The sequence below is a fragment of the Cervus canadensis genome, chromosome 6, assembly GCF_019320065.1.
Source record: "Cervus canadensis isolate Bull #8, Minnesota chromosome 6, ASM1932006v1, whole genome shotgun sequence".
Classification (NCBI taxonomy): Eukaryota; Metazoa; Chordata; class Mammalia; order Artiodactyla; family Cervidae; genus Cervus; species Cervus canadensis.
In genome coordinates, this window is record NC_057391.1 from 80,795,519 (window position 1) to 80,812,151 (window position 16,633).

The following is a 16,633-nucleotide window of genomic DNA, read 5'->3' on the forward strand; positions in this document are numbered from 1 at the left end:
CGTACTCCACCAGGCTCTGGCCAGGTCCTCTCATTTACCTCCTTGAATTCAGTCTTCTCAGGAGCCACCATGTGTTCAAAGGGTCACTGTGAGGATTGGACCCCCACCCGCAAGCACCATGACCCTCTTTGAAGACTTCCCTGTTTTATGTCCCACAGAGCCTAGTGTCCCCTACGTGCTGGGACTTTTCTGTGGGTTCACAGCTGCTCTGTGGGGCACAGGCTGGCATGCTGTTCACTACCAGCCCTGCTTCCTCCTTCCTAGCAGGTTCCAAACACACTCTTGGTTATCGTGGAGCTCCTCCTCTATTCCCATTCTCGCAGGGCCCCTCCCATTGTGTTAATGAGGCAAGGACACCAGAGGCAAGAGCAGGCTTTATTGGAGTGGGGGTGGAGGTGGGCAAGCGCCAGGGAGAGCCAGCACCTCCCTGTGTCCTTTGCCTCAGACTCATCCCAAGGACCTCCCCACAACACAGGTCCCCAGCCCTTCACAGCCAGGACTGGAGGGTGGTGTCAGAGATGCCGCCTGGTGGTGATGGAGACTCAGGCGAGAAGGAGTTGTGGGCAGAGGTCTATGAAAGTTTCTGTCTTGGATGCCACACCCCAGTGACAGGGCGGGTCCTGAGAGGAAGAAGGGGGCCCCCAAATCTGGGGAGGGAATTATCTTTAGGGGTAACTACTTATCCTAGCTCTTCAGAGACCAGAAACTTCTTGCTTCTGGCTAAAAGCTTGGACAATCATTTTGGGTGTTGCTTGGTTTCATTTCAAAAGGAAATGAAGTCACAGTGGGTAGTGAATTGAGTGGACCCTCACCACTGAAATGCAAAATGGTAAACAGGACAAGTGTCCAAGAAGGGAATCCTAGTGGAGACAACTTTCCTTCAAGTGGCTTCAGGCTGGAAACAGAATCCTGGTTCCCCCGGCTCAGACCCACGGGCCAGGGTTTGCTTTCTCTCCACGTGAGTGGGCTAGCTGGGGAAGGGAGCTCTTTATTCTGTTTTCAAAACTTCTGTAAGTGGCAGAGCTGTGCCTTCCCCTCTTTCTTCCCCTTCCTCCTTATCCTTATTTTCCTCCCCTCCTTTCCTTTTGCTCTCAAAGGTCTGTAATCACAAGATAAGCGGCATGGTCAGGAGGGGGTGGGTTGTCCTGTCCCTCCCGCTCCACCCCATGTCTGCTACAGACTTCTTCCCTGCTTCCCCACCTCCCCCATCCCCTGGGGAAGTAGCCTTTGATAGAAGGGGCACACTGGTTGCGTGGCTGAGATGACCAACTAGGACAGCCCTGGTTTGGAGCCAGGAAGCCAGGGGACTAGTATCCTGAGATGAGTCTCCAGAGACATCCTGAGTGGGGCGCATGGCAGATCACAAGTCAAGATTTCTCGGCTCAGCAGGTGGTCAGTAGCTCAGAGCTAATGCCAAGGAAGGCACCTTTTAACAGGGCAGGTCCGAGTTCAAGGTACAGGGTGTAGACACAGCAGGTGACTGTTGACTGATGGGCGGAGGATGGACAGGTGGAGACGTTCAAGCTGCCTAACAGGCTGAGATCTCTGCCCCTCAGCACCAACTAGAAAGCATTTCTCCAAGAGGTGGCTGGGGGAGTCCACAAGGCCCTTCCTGGTCAGTGGCGATGAGACTTCTGAGGCCCAAGGGTGGGGTCCTGACCAGGAAAGGCAAAGCTGCCTTGCATTCTTTGCCCGTGGGCCACTGATGGGATGTGGCAGGCAAAGAGACAAGAGGAGATCCAGACCAATCCAGCTGCTCCGATTGCCGACGCCACACCCTCCTACCCCACCAGTTTGCTCCACTGGATGGAACTGAAAAAGGGGTGGGCCTTGAGCTTGTGGACACCGTCTCCTCCAGCGCCCAGGCGCTGGGCCGGATCAAACTGCAGCAGCTGCGGAGAAAAGCCCAGTCAGCCCTGGGCAGGCTGGCCAGACCCCCGGAATCCCGTGTTACCCTGGTGGGGGAGGCGGACATTGGTGTTTGGCCACTGAGATATAGAAATTTGTTGGCCCTAGGACCTTCCTGCTCCCACACCGGACACCTAGTACATGGGGTGAGTTGTTCATACACAGGGCTCTGTCCTCCCTTCTGTCCACCCTCAGGCCAAGAAGGCACCACCGGGAGGCCGCCTGCACCTCACCTCAGTCAGCAGGGAGGCCGCCGGGCCACTGAGCCACTCGGGCAGCTGCAGCTGGGTGTGGGGCTGGATTCCTGAGGGGTGGCTCTGGGACAGCGCCTGGGAAGACACGGGGAGGCGGCCCCCAGGAGTCTGTACACTCCAGTGGCGGCCGGGATTTTATTTCTTCCCCCTGTGTCACACCTCACGGGCACGGTCATCACTCTGTCGCCTTCTGCTTTGGATCTGCTGCCTGCTGGGCTGAGGAAGTGCCTGACACCTGTGATCCCTAGTTTCTGCAACAACCTTCAAAGTAAGCAATTGGCATCCCCATTTTAAGGGCAAGAAGCAGGCTCTGAGAGGTCGACAGATCTGTGCTGATTTCAGGGCTTGAACCCAGGCCCCTGTGGCTCCAAGCTTGCTGGAAGCACCGGTCTTGGGTTGCCATCGGGGCAGGCACTCTGTCAGGAGTAGCACTGAAACCTCTCTCCTTACAGAAAGCAAATCTCCATGGGCGGCTCCTTTGCCATGGCGTGCTCCTGCCAGGGTCAAGGCAGGGCTGTGGTGAGACAAGAAGGCAGGACCTATCTGTGCTCCAGAAGGGTGCAGCTGCAGGGAGCAGAGAGGTGTGTCTGGAGGTCAGGAAGACAGGCACCTGGAGGAAGGCCAGGAGCCCTGAGCTGGACAGGTGGGAGGGCCCCAGCTAATAGGAGAGAACCACTCTGGGCGGCTGTTTCGCAGCCAGGGCTCTCAGAGGCCTGAGAGGTCCTCTCGGGACCAAAGCAGGAGGCAGCCAGGAGTGACTGGTCAGCTCTGAACTTCCGGTTACACTGCGTCCTCTCAGGGCACTTCCTGCTCAAATGGAGCTTGGCCTCTCCCTGATGCCTGATTTAACCGGCCCCAGGTGCAGCCCTGAGCTCATGGGGGAGGACAGAGAGCTGAGCCCACCACCCTGAGCAAGGTGCTTGTGAGGGGAACTTCAAGCTCTGCGTCGACCCAGGCTGGACAGGGCAGCTGCCGGCCTGGGATGACGGAGACCCTCTCTCTGGCCTTCCAGCCAAAGTCTTGGAGTCACAGCTCTGAAGGGTGTGGATGAGGGGACGTGGTATGAGCAGTGGGGAGAGGAGGCCTGGGGGGATGATCCGAGGAAAAGGGCTGTGTCACACTCAGCCTCCCTCCAGAGCCAGGCCCAGGCGCCCTCTTCCAGGAACCTTCCCTGAGCACCGCAGCTTGACTCTCCCTCATCTAAGTTGACCGTCTCCCTAGCTATTGCCACTTGCCTGATGAGGGTCAGGGTGCAAAGTGTGGCCAAGGCCTGAGTGGGAATTGCTTCTTCCTTCGCTTACGGCCTCCGGGCTGGGGGAGAGGGGGCCTGTGCTGATAAGACATTGGGCCCAGTGGCCAGGTCTTGAGCAATCAGGTAGGCTCAGCCCCCAACACTGACCGGTTGGGCTAACCCCAGCCCATGCTATGCTCAGTGACACCCGCCAGGCTCCACACCCTGCCCACACAGAGCTCACCGTCCCGGTCAGCAGTTCATACAGGAGAGACCCAAAGCTCCACCAGTCGCAGGCTTCGGTCAGCTCCGAAATCCCACCAACCTCTGCGGGAGCCAGAACACAGGAGTCCTCAGCCTCGCTGAGCGGGCAAGTCTCCCCTCAACCCCTTCCCCACCACCCCCACCCCCGGGATGTGCCTGGCCCCCGGCCCAGCCCACACCCAGATGCCCACGGGCTGCCCCGCCCCTCCCTTCTTGCCTGGGGCGCTGTAGAGGTTGTGCGAAGCCTCCCTGCAGCACTGGGGCTCCACCTCTGACCACTGGCCAAAATACGTGAGCCGGATGTGGCCTTGTCATCCCGTGTGTGTGCAGGGAGCAGCCAGAGGGGGCGAGAGCTGCAGTTAGTCATCTTGGAGCCTTTGGCGTGGGGCAGGGGACCCCAGGAGCCAGTGGGCTGTGCTGGGCAGAGGTTCCCTAGGGGCACGGCCCCTCCACCCCGACCCCGAGACAACCTGGTCTTCACAGGAGCGGCTGCCCCGGAGCTCAGGGTGGGGAAAAGGGTCTTCTTTCCAAGCTCAACCACGGCCAGCCAGGCCGGCTTGGCCAAGGCCTTCCCGAAAATGTAGGGGGCGGGGGTGCCCCAGGGGAACAGGCAGATAACGTCCGCCTCCTCTTGGCTCTGGGGAAATCTCGAGGCTTTGGGGGCCTCCTGCCTGCCTGAGGGGTGGGGTAGGGTTAGGGCCCGCTCCTCTGCTCCCAGCCCCCCACCCCCAGCCCCGGGCACCTACCGGCCTGGTCCAGGAGCAGATTCCGGGGATTGAGGTCCCGGCACAGCACCCCTTGCTGGTGCAGCGCCTCCAGGGCCAGCAGCGTCTCGGCCGCCCACTGCCTCACCTGCTCCTCCTTCAGACTCCAGGCGCCCCAGCCGGGCACCGGGCTGGCCCCTCGAGAGGCCGAGGGGTGGCTCGGACCTCTGCCTCGGCCGCAGCCCCCCAGCACCCGGCCGGCCCCTGCCCGCACCCAAGGGAGCCCCCAAGGGGCTGTGGGCTCTGAGCTCCGGCCAGGTCCTCGCCTGGCCTGGCAGTGCAGGCGGCCACCGGGGGCCTTTGGAAGGTCCCAGAAGCAGGCGGTGCTCGTCCTGGCTGGTGCTTCACCTCCAGCCTCTCTCTGGGGTTTAACGAATGCTGCACCCCTGGCTGGGGTGAGGCTCTGAGAAGTCCACGGAGGCTTCATAGGGATTCCATCCTGCAGGCGGGTGTGTCCCGGGGGCACCCGAGCTGGGGTCCCAAGGCTGGGGTGGGAGTTTAGCGGAGCCTTCGTCTTCTCCAGGCTGGAGCCAGACCCCATCCCAGACTGCTGGGGGTGTGGCTGGGAGAGCAGGTGGGACCAGAGTGTACCTCCTGGGCCGAGCAGAGGGAGCCGAAAACGTGGGGATGGGAGAGGAAATGAGTGTGGATGCGTTTTTGTCCCACGCCTGCTCCCCCTCTGTCTTGGGCACAGACCCTCTGCCTTCAGGTCCTCACTTGGCTCTCTCCCCTCCCGAAGCCCAGGATGCCCTCTCTCCTCCTCTCCACCCACCCGTGATGGGGCCCCAGGCTCACAACCTGGCACAAAAATAGATGCTTAACCCCTAAGGAGATGTAAATTATTCTCTAATGTCCTTGGTCTAGATGACGGGTTCTCCGGTGTTCCATGTATTATATATTTTTCAAAGGGAGAATCCTGGAGAAGGGCATGGCAACCCACTCCAATATTCTTGCCTGGAGAATTCCATGGACAGAGGAGCCTGGAGGGCTGCAGTCCACGGGGTCACAAAGAGTCGGACACGACTGAGCGACTAAGCACAGCACAAAGGGAGAATGGTGTCATCAATTTAATTAAGTAAAACAAAAGAAGGCTAGACATGGATCTGTGATGACTACATGTCATGATCCAGAGAGGTGTACCTCATTGAAAACAAAACAAAACAAATCCTAACTGATCAATAAATATCTGCTGTGGCCCAGTTCCTGTCCTTACAGCTTTGGCACCATCATCCCATGTGGCCACTCGGAGGGGTGGGCACAGACTAGAAAAGTGAAAAGAGCCAAGACTGGGGGAAATGGTGACAAATGGGACACCTGCATATGTGCCCTCATTCGCCCAAGACGTGAACATCCTCCCAGGATGTCCCCTGCCCCCTGGCATCACTGAGAAGCCCATAGCAGGCTGGTCCTGCCTTCACCCTCCAGGCAGGCTGGGCCTGTGGCTGGTCACCAAGCTCGGCATTTTAAGGGGATGAGGCAGGACAACCTCCCGAAGGCCTGAGGAGCTGACGGGGCCCCTGGGGCCTGCTCACCTTGCACGTGCTCCAGGTGCAGGAAGATGGAGTCCTCAGTCACAAAGTACCGCAGCAGCTGGGTCATGTAGGGGACACCGTGCGGGATGATGGTCAGCCGCTCCCGGTTCGCCACGTGGCACCTGGACAGGCCCTGAGGAGGGCGCAGGCCGGGCAGATCAGCTGGGGGCTGGCCAGAGGCCACTCTGCTCTTCAGGGGCAACCAGATGAAGTGTGGGAGCCCCCCGAGGAGCAGCTGCCTCCCCCCAGTTCCTGTCCTGACCCTCAAGCCTCTTTCCACCATGGAAGGCAGGCCCTCCCCTCCCTGTCTGGGCCAAGGGTAAGGCAGTATATGTGTATGGGTTTCTGGGAAGTTGGGCACATGCCCAGGGTGCAGAACTAGCAGCTGGGGGATCTGGAGGGAACGTGGGCTTCCCATACGGGTTCTGGGTAGAGGCTCCCCAGAGGGCAGGGGTTTCCAAGAGCTCCGAGAAGGTCCCAAGGGGAAGGAGGAATGGCAGGGGGTGGGGTGGCACCTGCCTTCACCACGAAGGTCCCTCCAGTCGCTAGGTCCTGGACCAGCTGCACCTGCAGAGGTCCAGGAGGCACTAGTCAAGGCACAAGCTAGTTCCCGGGGCTCCATGCCCCCACCCCCCACCCCCGCCCAGGCCCCATGCTCCTCCACCCAGGCTAGGCAGGGACGTCAGGCTTTGATGGTACAGAGTATATGCCCTCCTCCACCAACATGACATTGAACCTGTCTGATTCATCCACCCTTGTTAGAAACTGCAGGTCTTAGCTCAGGTACCACCTCCTCCAGGAAGCCTTCCCAGCCTCAGATTGGGCCAGGACTCCTAACCTGTCTGCAGTGCTCTCTGGGCTCACCCCCATCACACTGTGTGTGATTTCCTGTTGCTCCACTGGGCTGTGAGCTCCAAGAGTGCAGAGACCATGCTGGCTAGCTCTGTATTCCCAGAGCCCTGCACTGCACAGGGAGGCAGTCAGAGCTTCCCACACACATGGTGAGTGGTACATCTGCAGGTTCTGAGGGTGGCATGGCTGGAAGGGACCTCAGGGCCAGTCACCTTCTCTCAACTCTTATTTATAGGTGAAGAAGCCAAGGCTCTGAGAATGTAGCCCCAGTGGTGCCTGAAGCCACGTGGGCTTGGCGAGCTCCTTCAGGTCGCACCCTCTGCCTCCCACCCCGAGTGGTGCGATGGTCTTATTCTTTTTTAAAATGGTCTTTTTCTCTGGACTCTGTCTTTGGTGAGCAACCCATTCCTTCTCCTGTTGGTTTTGCTTGGAGGCAGTGGTCTGCAATTGCTGGGTCAGAGCCTTGTTTGGAGCTGGGCCCTAGACTCATCTCCACTATGGGCAGGGGTGAACCCCAGCCGTAGGAGAGGACCTGTCAGGGCAGAAAGGTGGAAGATTCAGCCCAGACGGGGGCACGTGAGGGCAAGACCAGCACCCTGGGTCATAGCAGTCCCTCCTTCAGAAGGCCATTAAGAGGATGCTGTTAAACCAGACAACTCAAGTAGGCGGCAGCTCGAGCCTGCCATATAACATGCTCTCTATAGTCTTTGCTGATGACTATTAATATCGGCACAGGGAAACTTGTGTATAGTATTACTGTATAGTACTACTCTGTATAGGATTATTATAGTATAGGATAGTATTATACTGTATACTGTATAGTGTTACTCTGTGCTAAGGGCCTTATCTAGTTTACTTCATTTTATTCTTACAGCCCTACCAGGTGAGTATTTCTGTGCTGTTCTGCTGTGCTCAGTCATGTCTGACTCTCTGAGACCCGCCAGGCTCTTCTGTCCATCCGATTCTCCAGACAAGAAGACTGGAGTGGGTTGCTATTTCCTCCTCCAGGAGGTCTTCCCGACCCAGGGACCCAACTCACGTCTTTTGTGTCTCCGGCATTGGCAGGCAAATTCTTTACCACTGCGCCACCTGGGCAACCCCAAGTATTACTAGTGATTCATTTTACTGATGAAGAAATTGAGGTTCAGAGAGGTAACGTTGCCTGCAGTCCCACAGAGCTGGGATGCGAATCCAGATGGGCTGGCCCAGGAGCCTTGAAGACATAACTGAAAACAGGGACACAACTAGGTGACCTGGCACATGCCTTCCCCTCTGGGCCTCAGTTTCCCCGTCATCAGTGAGATGAGGGCTGGGGCATCAGGAGTGAGGTACCCCTTCTGACCACTAGAGGTCTCTCCCCCAACAGCCGGAGATGGAGTCCAGCCTGATCCCGGCTCCTCCGCCCAATGTGTGCCGAGTTTGAAAGAGAGAACTCTGGGGTCATTTAGGACAACACGGTTTCCCACAAGTGCTGACACCCCGGATAATTCCCCACTGCCTCTTGCCAAGTGGGATTCCCCACCACCTTGTCCTGGGCAAGGCTTCTCGTTTACAGATTCAAAAAAAAAAAAAAAAAACAAACCAGCAGGGAAGGTCAGGGAGGCCAGAAACAAAACTTGATCAGTACACTGAAACAATGTGTTAAAAAAGAAAAGAAAAAATACATACACACACACACAAGAATCAAGAAATTAGGCCAAACCATTAATGCTGATGATCTTGGAATGAAGTAGGATGGAGGGCAATATTTGTTGTTGTCACTGTTGTTTCTGGCCACACTGAATGGCTTGCACCAACCAGGCATCAAACCTGTGCCCCCCTGCAGTGGAACTGCAGAGTCCTAACCACTGGATAAGGAGGAAATTCCCATTTATTGTTTCAAACTCTTTTCTTTTACATCATATTTCAAAAGGGTAGCAAAAGGGACATTCCCCCCCACCCCCACCCCATTAAACCAAGCAAACAAAACAAAACAAAAAACCCCTTCCTCTTTTGTTCTGTGCTATGGGAGACAGAGCACTGGTTTGTCACTTGACCTCTATGAGCCTCAGTTACATTCTCTGTAAAAGAATGATTAAAATGCAGCAGCACTGCGCAGGAGGACTTTCTGCTGTGACAGAAATATTGTCTATCTATCCAATATAGAAGCCATGAAGCCACATGTAGCTATCAAGTCTTTGAAATATATTGGGTGCCACTGAGAGAATATTTAATTTTTATTAAAACTGGACTTCCCTGGTGGTCCAGTGGTTATGACTCTGCGCTTGCACTGTGGAAGGTCTGAATTCAATCCCCACTCGGGGAAGTTCTACATGTCACGTGGTGCAACCAAAAAAAATTTTTTTTAATAGTCTTATGGGCTTCCCAGGTGGCACTAGTGGTAAAGAACCTGCTTGCCAATGCAGGAGATGTAAGAGACTTGGGTTCAGTCCCTGGGTTGGGAAGATTCCCTGGAGGAGGGCATGGTAACCCACTCCAGTGCTCTTGCCTGGAGAATCCCCATGGACAGAGGAGCCTGGTGGGCTACAGTCCATGGGGTCACAAAGAGTCGGACACAACTGAAGCAACAATTCCATTCCATTTCATGTGGCTGGTGACTACTATATCTGACTGTACAGTATAACCCTTCTTCCCCCGCGGGGAGACCAAGTGGGTTTAATGCTGTGCCAACTACAATGGGCCTTACAGATGCCAGGTGAGATTGCTATCCAGAAGGTATAAGGCAGTTCTGAGTGCCAGCTCCCATCTTTTTAAAAAAGGAAGTCTCTTTTTTTAAAAAATAAAACCCACTGAGCTCTTGGGATGTGAGGACAATTAAAACTTTGGTAAAACATATTAACCCTTTCTTTTAAAATGTCCACAGTGTCAAGGCCAGGAGGACTCCCTCCTGGAGCAAACAAATCCAGAAGTTTCAAATAGGTTCTCAAGCACGAAGGTCCACAGGGGCTGTTCATGTGCGCCAGTGGGCAGGGCAGGAAAGGGGCAGGGCTAGCACCTCATTAAAGCGGGCAGCCCTTCCTTGGCCCCGGGCTGACAGGCCAGAATGTGAGCCTGCATTTCCAGATCCTCTCATTTCTCAGGAGAAGTAGGAAACTTGGACTTTCTTTATGAAACCTGCCAATTTTTAAATGCTGATAAATAGTAATAATTTTAAAAACACCCTTGTGTTTGAGCCAAAAACACAGAAGGGACTTGGCTGTCCTTCTCTTTCTTCCCCATCCCAGACTCAGGGCCTGGCTCCCCGACGAAGCTCAGCAAATAGCCAGTGTTGTCTCCCAAGCCCACCAAGGCTCCCCAAGAGCAGACCCTGGGCATCCTGGCCAGCTGCCCACCTAGTCCCTGACCTACCCACCTCACTGTTCTCTGCCACCCCCTACCCCTCTTTGGGCCTGTGAACCCTCACGGTGGGACCTCTCTGGGGGCACTCAAGGCTTCCTCAGTGGGGACCTTTGCTGCTCTGAGTCTGAGGGCTGCTGCAGACTGGCACCGCTCTGCCAACCACCCGCCCTGGTCTGTCTGGGCACAGCGATGGAATGAAAGGCAGGGACATCCATCCAGGCCTGGCTGTAGGGACCTGGGCCCAGTGGCCCTAATATCTCTCCTAACTGGGGAGACTGATTTTCCTGGCTTGTGAATGACACAGGAAAAGGCCACAGGATTTTACGAGGGATGTGGAGTGGCTAAGTTGAGTGCCCAAGAAAGGGTAATAAAGGAAAAAAGAGGGCACTTGTAAGACAGAACGGTTGGGCTTGGCCTGTATCTGTTTTTCCCATATGCACAGGCCTCGGAATAGAGGATTCCAAAAATGCTTTGCACATGTGTGTCTGGGGTTAAACAAATTCAAATTCGGGGAATTCTGTCACAGACCTCCCTCTTGGAGATTCACTGTGTACATTTGCATCCTCAAAGCCTGAAACTTCCTAGAATTAAAGCAATGAAGTAATGTAACTTTAACTCACTGTTTCTGAAGCTTATTTGACCCAGAACCCCCCTCTCCATGACACCATCGGTTCAGTGGGATCCCACACGGGCAAACAGTGGTGGCTGTCGCCTCCTGGGCCTGCCCAGGGGGGCGGCCAAGCCACGTGGACGAATGCGGTGGGCGGGAAGGGCTGGGCAGATGGAAGCTGGCTGGGCCTTGGCTGACAGACCGGGCGCTTGCTCTAGGGACCGGGGAGCAGCCTCTGGAACGAGGCCAGGGATGGGAAGCCTGCTTGCCTCTGACCCACTCTTGTCATCAGGCTTCAGCCATCAAACTTGTATCAAACACTTTAGTGTGTGCCAGGCTTTTCCCAAAAATTATTTCACTTTAGTTCCCACATCCCCCTGGGTGGGAGGGTGCGGGCGGGTGGGAGGATCCCTTCTCCACTTCCAGATGAGAAAACCGGTGCCCAGAGAGGGCAAAGAGCTTGCCTGGGACCACGCGGTGCCCGTCCAGACAGCACTTCATCCTCGGCGGCATGTGAAGGAGCACACACCAGTCCTTTTTTCTCTGCCAGCTCCCACACCCACCCAACTCCCCCATGAGAGTCTTAAATGACAGATGCCTGGGTTCAACCCTAGAAATTCTCACTCGGTGGGTTTGGGATGGGGCCCAGGCATCTGTGTGGTTAGGAAACTCCCCCAGGTGATTCTGATGAACAGTTCAGTTTGGAAAAAAAAACAAACAAACACTTCAGCAAATACTCCAGCTATCTCTGGGTCAGGGCGGAGAGCAATTGAATATTGGCTCAAATCTCATTTGACTCAACCTGTCTGTCCTGCTGAGTGTCCAGGTCTAGTTTGCACTGTCGACTCCTGTCTGCCCTGAATTAAGGGAGCCAATCCCGGACAGGGGGACCACGGGAGAAGCCAGGAGACAGAGGGCAGAGCTGCCAAGGCCCTGGACAAGGCAGGTTTCTAGCGATGAGCACATTCCTGCCCCAGGAACCTCTGGGCTGGGCTTGGCGGGGGAGACTCTTGGTTGCAGCCCCAGAGGAAGCGGGAAGCGGGGGCGCGCGAGGCAGCACAGGCTGGGTGGGTGCCCCTGCGGCTTCTGTCCTCAACTGCGGAGGGAGCGGTTCTGTGTCTGGAGGATCAGTGGAGAGGCGCTGTCTGCCTCTGTGGCTTCCTCACTTTTTCCTTTCCGGGGATGGTGTGTGCTGGGCTGGAAGAGGGGTGGGTACCCCTGGACCTGGCTGCCCTTCTCCGCTTGGACCCCCTGACCCCTTTCTAGCACCGGCCACTCCTGGTCACACACGTCGTGTCCTCCCACACCTTGGGCATCGCTCGCTCACCTTCTCGATGACCCCGACCACCTTGCAGCCCCTCAGCTGCTCCAGGGCAGAGCTCAGCGTGCGGATGGGCCGGAGCCTCAGGCTGCTGAAACCCTGCAACGGCAGGAGAGAACCCCACGGTGGCCTCAGGGTCACAGCCTCCTCACCCTGCGGTGGGCACACCTCGGCCTGCCAGGAGACCAGTGGCCACAGAGGGCAGGACCAGGGTATGGGCAGACCCCCACATCACAGAGACAGACCGAGCGGAGAAGCTGGCCTCGGTCCAGGGTGGCCAGGCCACCCTCTCAGCTCAGCCCCCACCCAGCCCTCCTTCCAGGCCCAGGGAGTCCTCAGAAACCCCTCTCAAAAGCACCAACCACAGGAGGCAGATGCTCCCAGGGGTGGGGAAATAACCCGGGCAACAGGCCTCAAAGACCAAGGCAGGCCTAGGTACCTGCACTGGGAGAAGCATCTTACAAGGTGCATCAGACCTAGAAGGAGTGTGAATGTGCACACCTGAGGGCTTCAGAAGTGTGCGTACATTCTCAACCCTCTCTGAGGGCCCGCTGGGTCAGGATGTGGGGAGAGGATTTGTGCACATTTGTATATGCACGTATTCATGAGCGTGTATATGCACATGGGTATTCGTGTCTGTGTATACGCACATGAGTATTCAAGTCTACTCCAAACACTCACTGCAGCCCAGCCGAAAAGCACTCTGGCAGCCTGAGTGTGTACACAGGTGAGCGTGTGTATGGGCTGTGTGTGAGGGTGAGGAGCTGCCTCTGTGTGTGTGTCTCCTCTGTGAGAGTGCTAGACTGGACTGGAGATGATTCACTAAGTGTTAGAATATGAATGAGCTACGGAGAGTGTGGGAGAGAGAGGGAGGAAGCCAGGAGGAGGAGGGCAGGGGGGCAGCCCCGGGACACGTGCCAGCCTGCCTGTGCTCTCCACCGTCTGCCCTGCTGGGGATGGCAAGGCGGCAGCTCCCTGGCCTTGGGGGTGGGGGCCTCAGCCCTCTCCCCCTGGAGCCCTCAGGCCTCTGGGGGCTCCTCACCTCATCAGGGCTGGCTCCGCTGCCCAGCGTCCTCTGCAGGTGGCAATTAAAGATCTCCTCCGCCCGCCGCAGGTATTTGGTTATCTTCAGCTTGACAGCCTCACACCTCTCCTTGTTGGGGTCGACTGTGGGGAGAAGGGGTCAAGAGGACCCCGCCAGCCCTGGGAGGAGGCAGGGGTTTGGGCTCCCATTGCCCATGCTATGCCCCCCACAGGAGGGCAAGGCCTATTTCTGAGGCTGTCAGTGGATTCTGACCCCACATCTGTTCTTGGGTCCTCTTCTGGGTGGCAGACCAGCAGGGGAGCAGGAGGAAGGATGGTGGCAGGAGAGACTGGGAGCCGGCGGGCCCCTCGGACTACAGCACTTTACCAGTTGGCACTCACCACCTCCTGGCCACTGTCATACCCTGGGAAGGAATGGAATGGAGTTTCCCTGTCCGTTTTTTACAGGAGGAAGGAGAAGCCCCCCAGAGAACACACCTTCTGCTATCTTTGATGTCCAGTGTGAAAGAGGCCAGAACAGGCATTGGGCCTGGAGGGTAAAGGTTTTCATGGGACAGGCATGAAGCCAGCTGTTGAGAGGTAGCATCAGTGCAGGGTCCGGAAGTGTGAATTGGGGCCTGACTCTTACCCCTGGGCTGGCCATCAAGGCCCTCGGGTGTCTCCAACTGGCCTCAGGGCCAGCCTCTCCCACAGCTTGGAAATGCCTCCCTTTGCCCTGAACAGGCCTCCCCTCTTACCTTCAGGCCTCTGCCTGTGTTCTCTGCCTGCCCCCTCTCTCTCCCCCTCCAGGCTCTTCAGCTGGACAGCATGCCTACCATTCTTCAGTGCTCAGATTAGGGTTTTGACTTTTAGAAAATGCCCTGTGCCAGGCTTGCCTGGCCTCAGTCTCCCTCTTCCCTCCCTTTACTTCCTCCCCATTGTCCTTGCCACCTGGGACTATAATTGTCCATCATCAACTCATCAATCTTCTGCCATTAGAATGCAAGTACCCAGAGGGCAGGACCCCAGCCCAGCCCCAGGGATAGGAGGGCTTAGTGGGCCAAGCTTATAGCCTCTGGAGCCCAAACTGTTCAAATCCCAGCTTTGTCACTTGATAGCTGTGGAGTCTTTTTTTTATTTTTTATTTTTAGCTGTGGAGTCTTAAGCAAGCTATTTAACTGCCCTGTGCCTCAATTTCCTCATCTGGAAAATAGGAATAAAAATCATTCTTTTTTTTTTTTTTTTTTAAATCATTCTTGTATATTTGGAAGTACAGGCCAGAGCATCCACAGTGGTTTGTATTACTGTGAATCAGAAATGAATTGATACAGGTAAAGCCCTTAGACCAGTGCCTAGTATAAAGGAACTGCTTTATAAATGAAAGCTATTCTTATCAATACTACTGCCCTTCTCATAGGTCCTGCAGGGCCAGCGCAGAGCCCTGCTTACCCAGCAAAGATAGACAGATGACAGGATGAGCCCTTCCTCGGCCCCTGCCCAGCCCAGCCTCACCATGCATGCCTCGGAGGAGAACGTCCACGCCATTCTGGTAGTGGTTGAAGGCGGCCTCATAGTCCTCACTGACGTCACGCTCCAGGGCCAGCCGGATCTGAGTGGCTGCGTCCACCAGGTAGTCGTGCTTAGTCATGTCAGCTGCCCCCGGAGCCACCCGGTTGCGAATCTGCTCCAGGTACACTCGAGCCTGGGACCGTGCTCGAGAGCAGGGCTCAGGCTGTGGGCCAGGGCCAGGAGGGCACTCACAGGCCACGAGGCTCATGGCTGCCCTGGGTCAGGGACCTGGAATGAGCAGAGGCATTAGGAAGAACCCAGTTGGGGACAACGACCCGTCTGTACCCTGGTTTCTCCCACTGAGTATTGTGGAGACTGATACTCACCTCCAAGGGCTGGAGGGATCAGAGCTAACGGGGGTAAAATCCCTCACTAAGCCAGATCTTTCCTAAGTGGTGGTCATAACACAATAAAATATGCTTTGGGCTCTGAGTTGTTTTTACAATTCTTTCCATTCAAATTCAGTTCAACAAGTATTTCTGGAGCACCTACTGTGTGCTGAGCATTGGAGAGAGCTGAAGATATTTGTGATTCAGAGCTGCCTTCAAAGGGCCTCTGTGCCCATTAAACATATGCAGGTCACCATACTTTGAGGCTGAAGCAAAAGCCCGGGGCCCAAAGGCCATTTCTTATATTGTGCCTTGTTCACCCCTCCCTCCTCCTCCCAAGGAAATCTCACTTATCCTTCAGGGTTCAGCTCCATGGTACCTCCCCGAACAGGAGAGATTGCCCCTGCTTTATTTCATTTCCCTTGGTCCCAAGATCAGTGTGGCCAGGGAGTGAGGACCCCCAAGGAGCCAGGCGGAGAGCTGGGCACAGGGCTTGGCCTTAAAGACTGCAGGCAAATGAAATGACTGACTGGCAGATTCAGTACCACTCTGGATGGAATTAGATGAATGAGGTCAGAGCCCAGCCAGCCCTAGGGAGGGGATGGCTCTGTCCCCCTGGCTCTGCTCTGAGAAGTCCAGGAGGCCACGTGGCCTTCAAGGACCGGACAGCAGCTCCACCCTGAGCAGCAAGTGGTACAAGTGGCCACCAGGGTTAGAGCAGTGGCGAAAGGAAAGGAAAGAGCTCAGAGAGAGGCCGGAAAGCTGCCGCTATCCTTCCCTGCAGCCTCTGCGCCTTTGCTCTCTCAGGCCTCATTGGGAAGGGGCAGGGCCCAAACCCCAGGTCATTTCTACTTCTGTGGAGAGAGGGAAGAGAGAACAGGATGCGGAGTGGGGCGGGGAGGAAAACCCACATCGCCAAGCCAGCGGGCAGCTGAGCCCCGGCCAGGATGCGGCCAGGAGGTGGAGGAGGGGAGGAAGGGAAGCCGCGCCCTTCCCATTCGGCCCAGTCACCAGGGCATGCAGCTCGGAGGCCGGTGATCAGAGGCACCCTGGTCGGCAGTGTGTGCTGCTCTGAGTCAGGGCCTAGCTTCACGGTCCACCCGACGGGCCGGGTCCTTCCAGGCAGAGCTGCAAAGCCGCGTCTGGACCCAGAAAGACGTGCATCCAGTCCGCGAGTCCCCTGCACGCAAGGTGCACCGCCCCGTGAGGGTCGCCAAGGAAGGGGACTGGGGGAATGAGAGGTGAGGGCATCCTCTCCTAGGGAAGAGGGGAGGGAGGAGGAGCCAGGCTAACACCGTACCTGCCCGAGCCAGGAGCTCGGTCCGCGCGGCCGGACTCAGCCCTGCGGCCACCTACCCTTCGTCCCCGCGGGGGACATAGCACCGCAGGCGGCTGCTTTCCGCCCTCCTCCCAGGTGCAGGGGTCTGGCCGGTGCAGCCTGGTCATTGGTTGAAGATGAGCTCATCCGCTATCGTTAGAATAAACCACCAATCAGCGCCCGGCTCTGCTTCTGCGGCCTCTTAAAGCAGCAGCGTCGGGAAAGCGGAGCTAAGCGAGAGGGCATGGGGAGGGGTTGGGGATGGGCAGGGGATGCGATGGGGATGGGGATGAGGGTGGAGATGGAGTTGGGGACGGGC

The 16,633-nt window shown here is 56.6% G+C and overlaps 1 protein-coding gene across 11 annotated transcripts; it reads right to left on the reverse strand.

Moving 5' to 3' along the window:
• Positions 1-356: 356 nt before the first annotated feature.
• On the reverse strand, positions 357-16,429 carry RPS6KL1 (ribosomal protein S6 kinase like 1). 11 transcript variants are annotated; one of them, XM_043472565.1, is made up of 11 exons: positions 15,908-16,196; positions 14,611-14,895; positions 13,118-13,242; positions 12,082-12,174; positions 6,473-6,520; positions 5,954-6,086; positions 4,404-5,015; positions 3,875-3,964; positions 3,638-3,720; positions 2,142-2,237; positions 357-1,892 (listed from the first exon to the last, which is right to left on the reverse strand). In XM_043472565.1, the coding sequence occupies exons 2-11, from the start codon at positions 14,873-14,875 to the stop codon at positions 1,782-1,784; spliced, it is 1,656 nt and encodes a 551-aa protein (XP_043328500.1). In that variant the 5' UTR covers positions 14,876-14,895; positions 15,908-16,196; the 3' UTR covers positions 357-1,781. The 11 variants fall into 11 exon arrangements, 4 of the variants coding, with proteins under 4 accessions (XP_043328500.1, XP_043328501.1, XP_043328502.1 ...); XM_043472566.1 differs by lacking the exon at positions 2,142-2,237 and having other exon boundaries at positions 15,908-16,197; XR_006270128.1 differs by lacking the exon at positions 2,142-2,237 and having other exon boundaries at positions 1,761-1,892; positions 3,875-4,332; positions 15,908-16,200.
• Between the last annotated feature and the right edge of the window lie 204 nt (positions 16,430-16,633).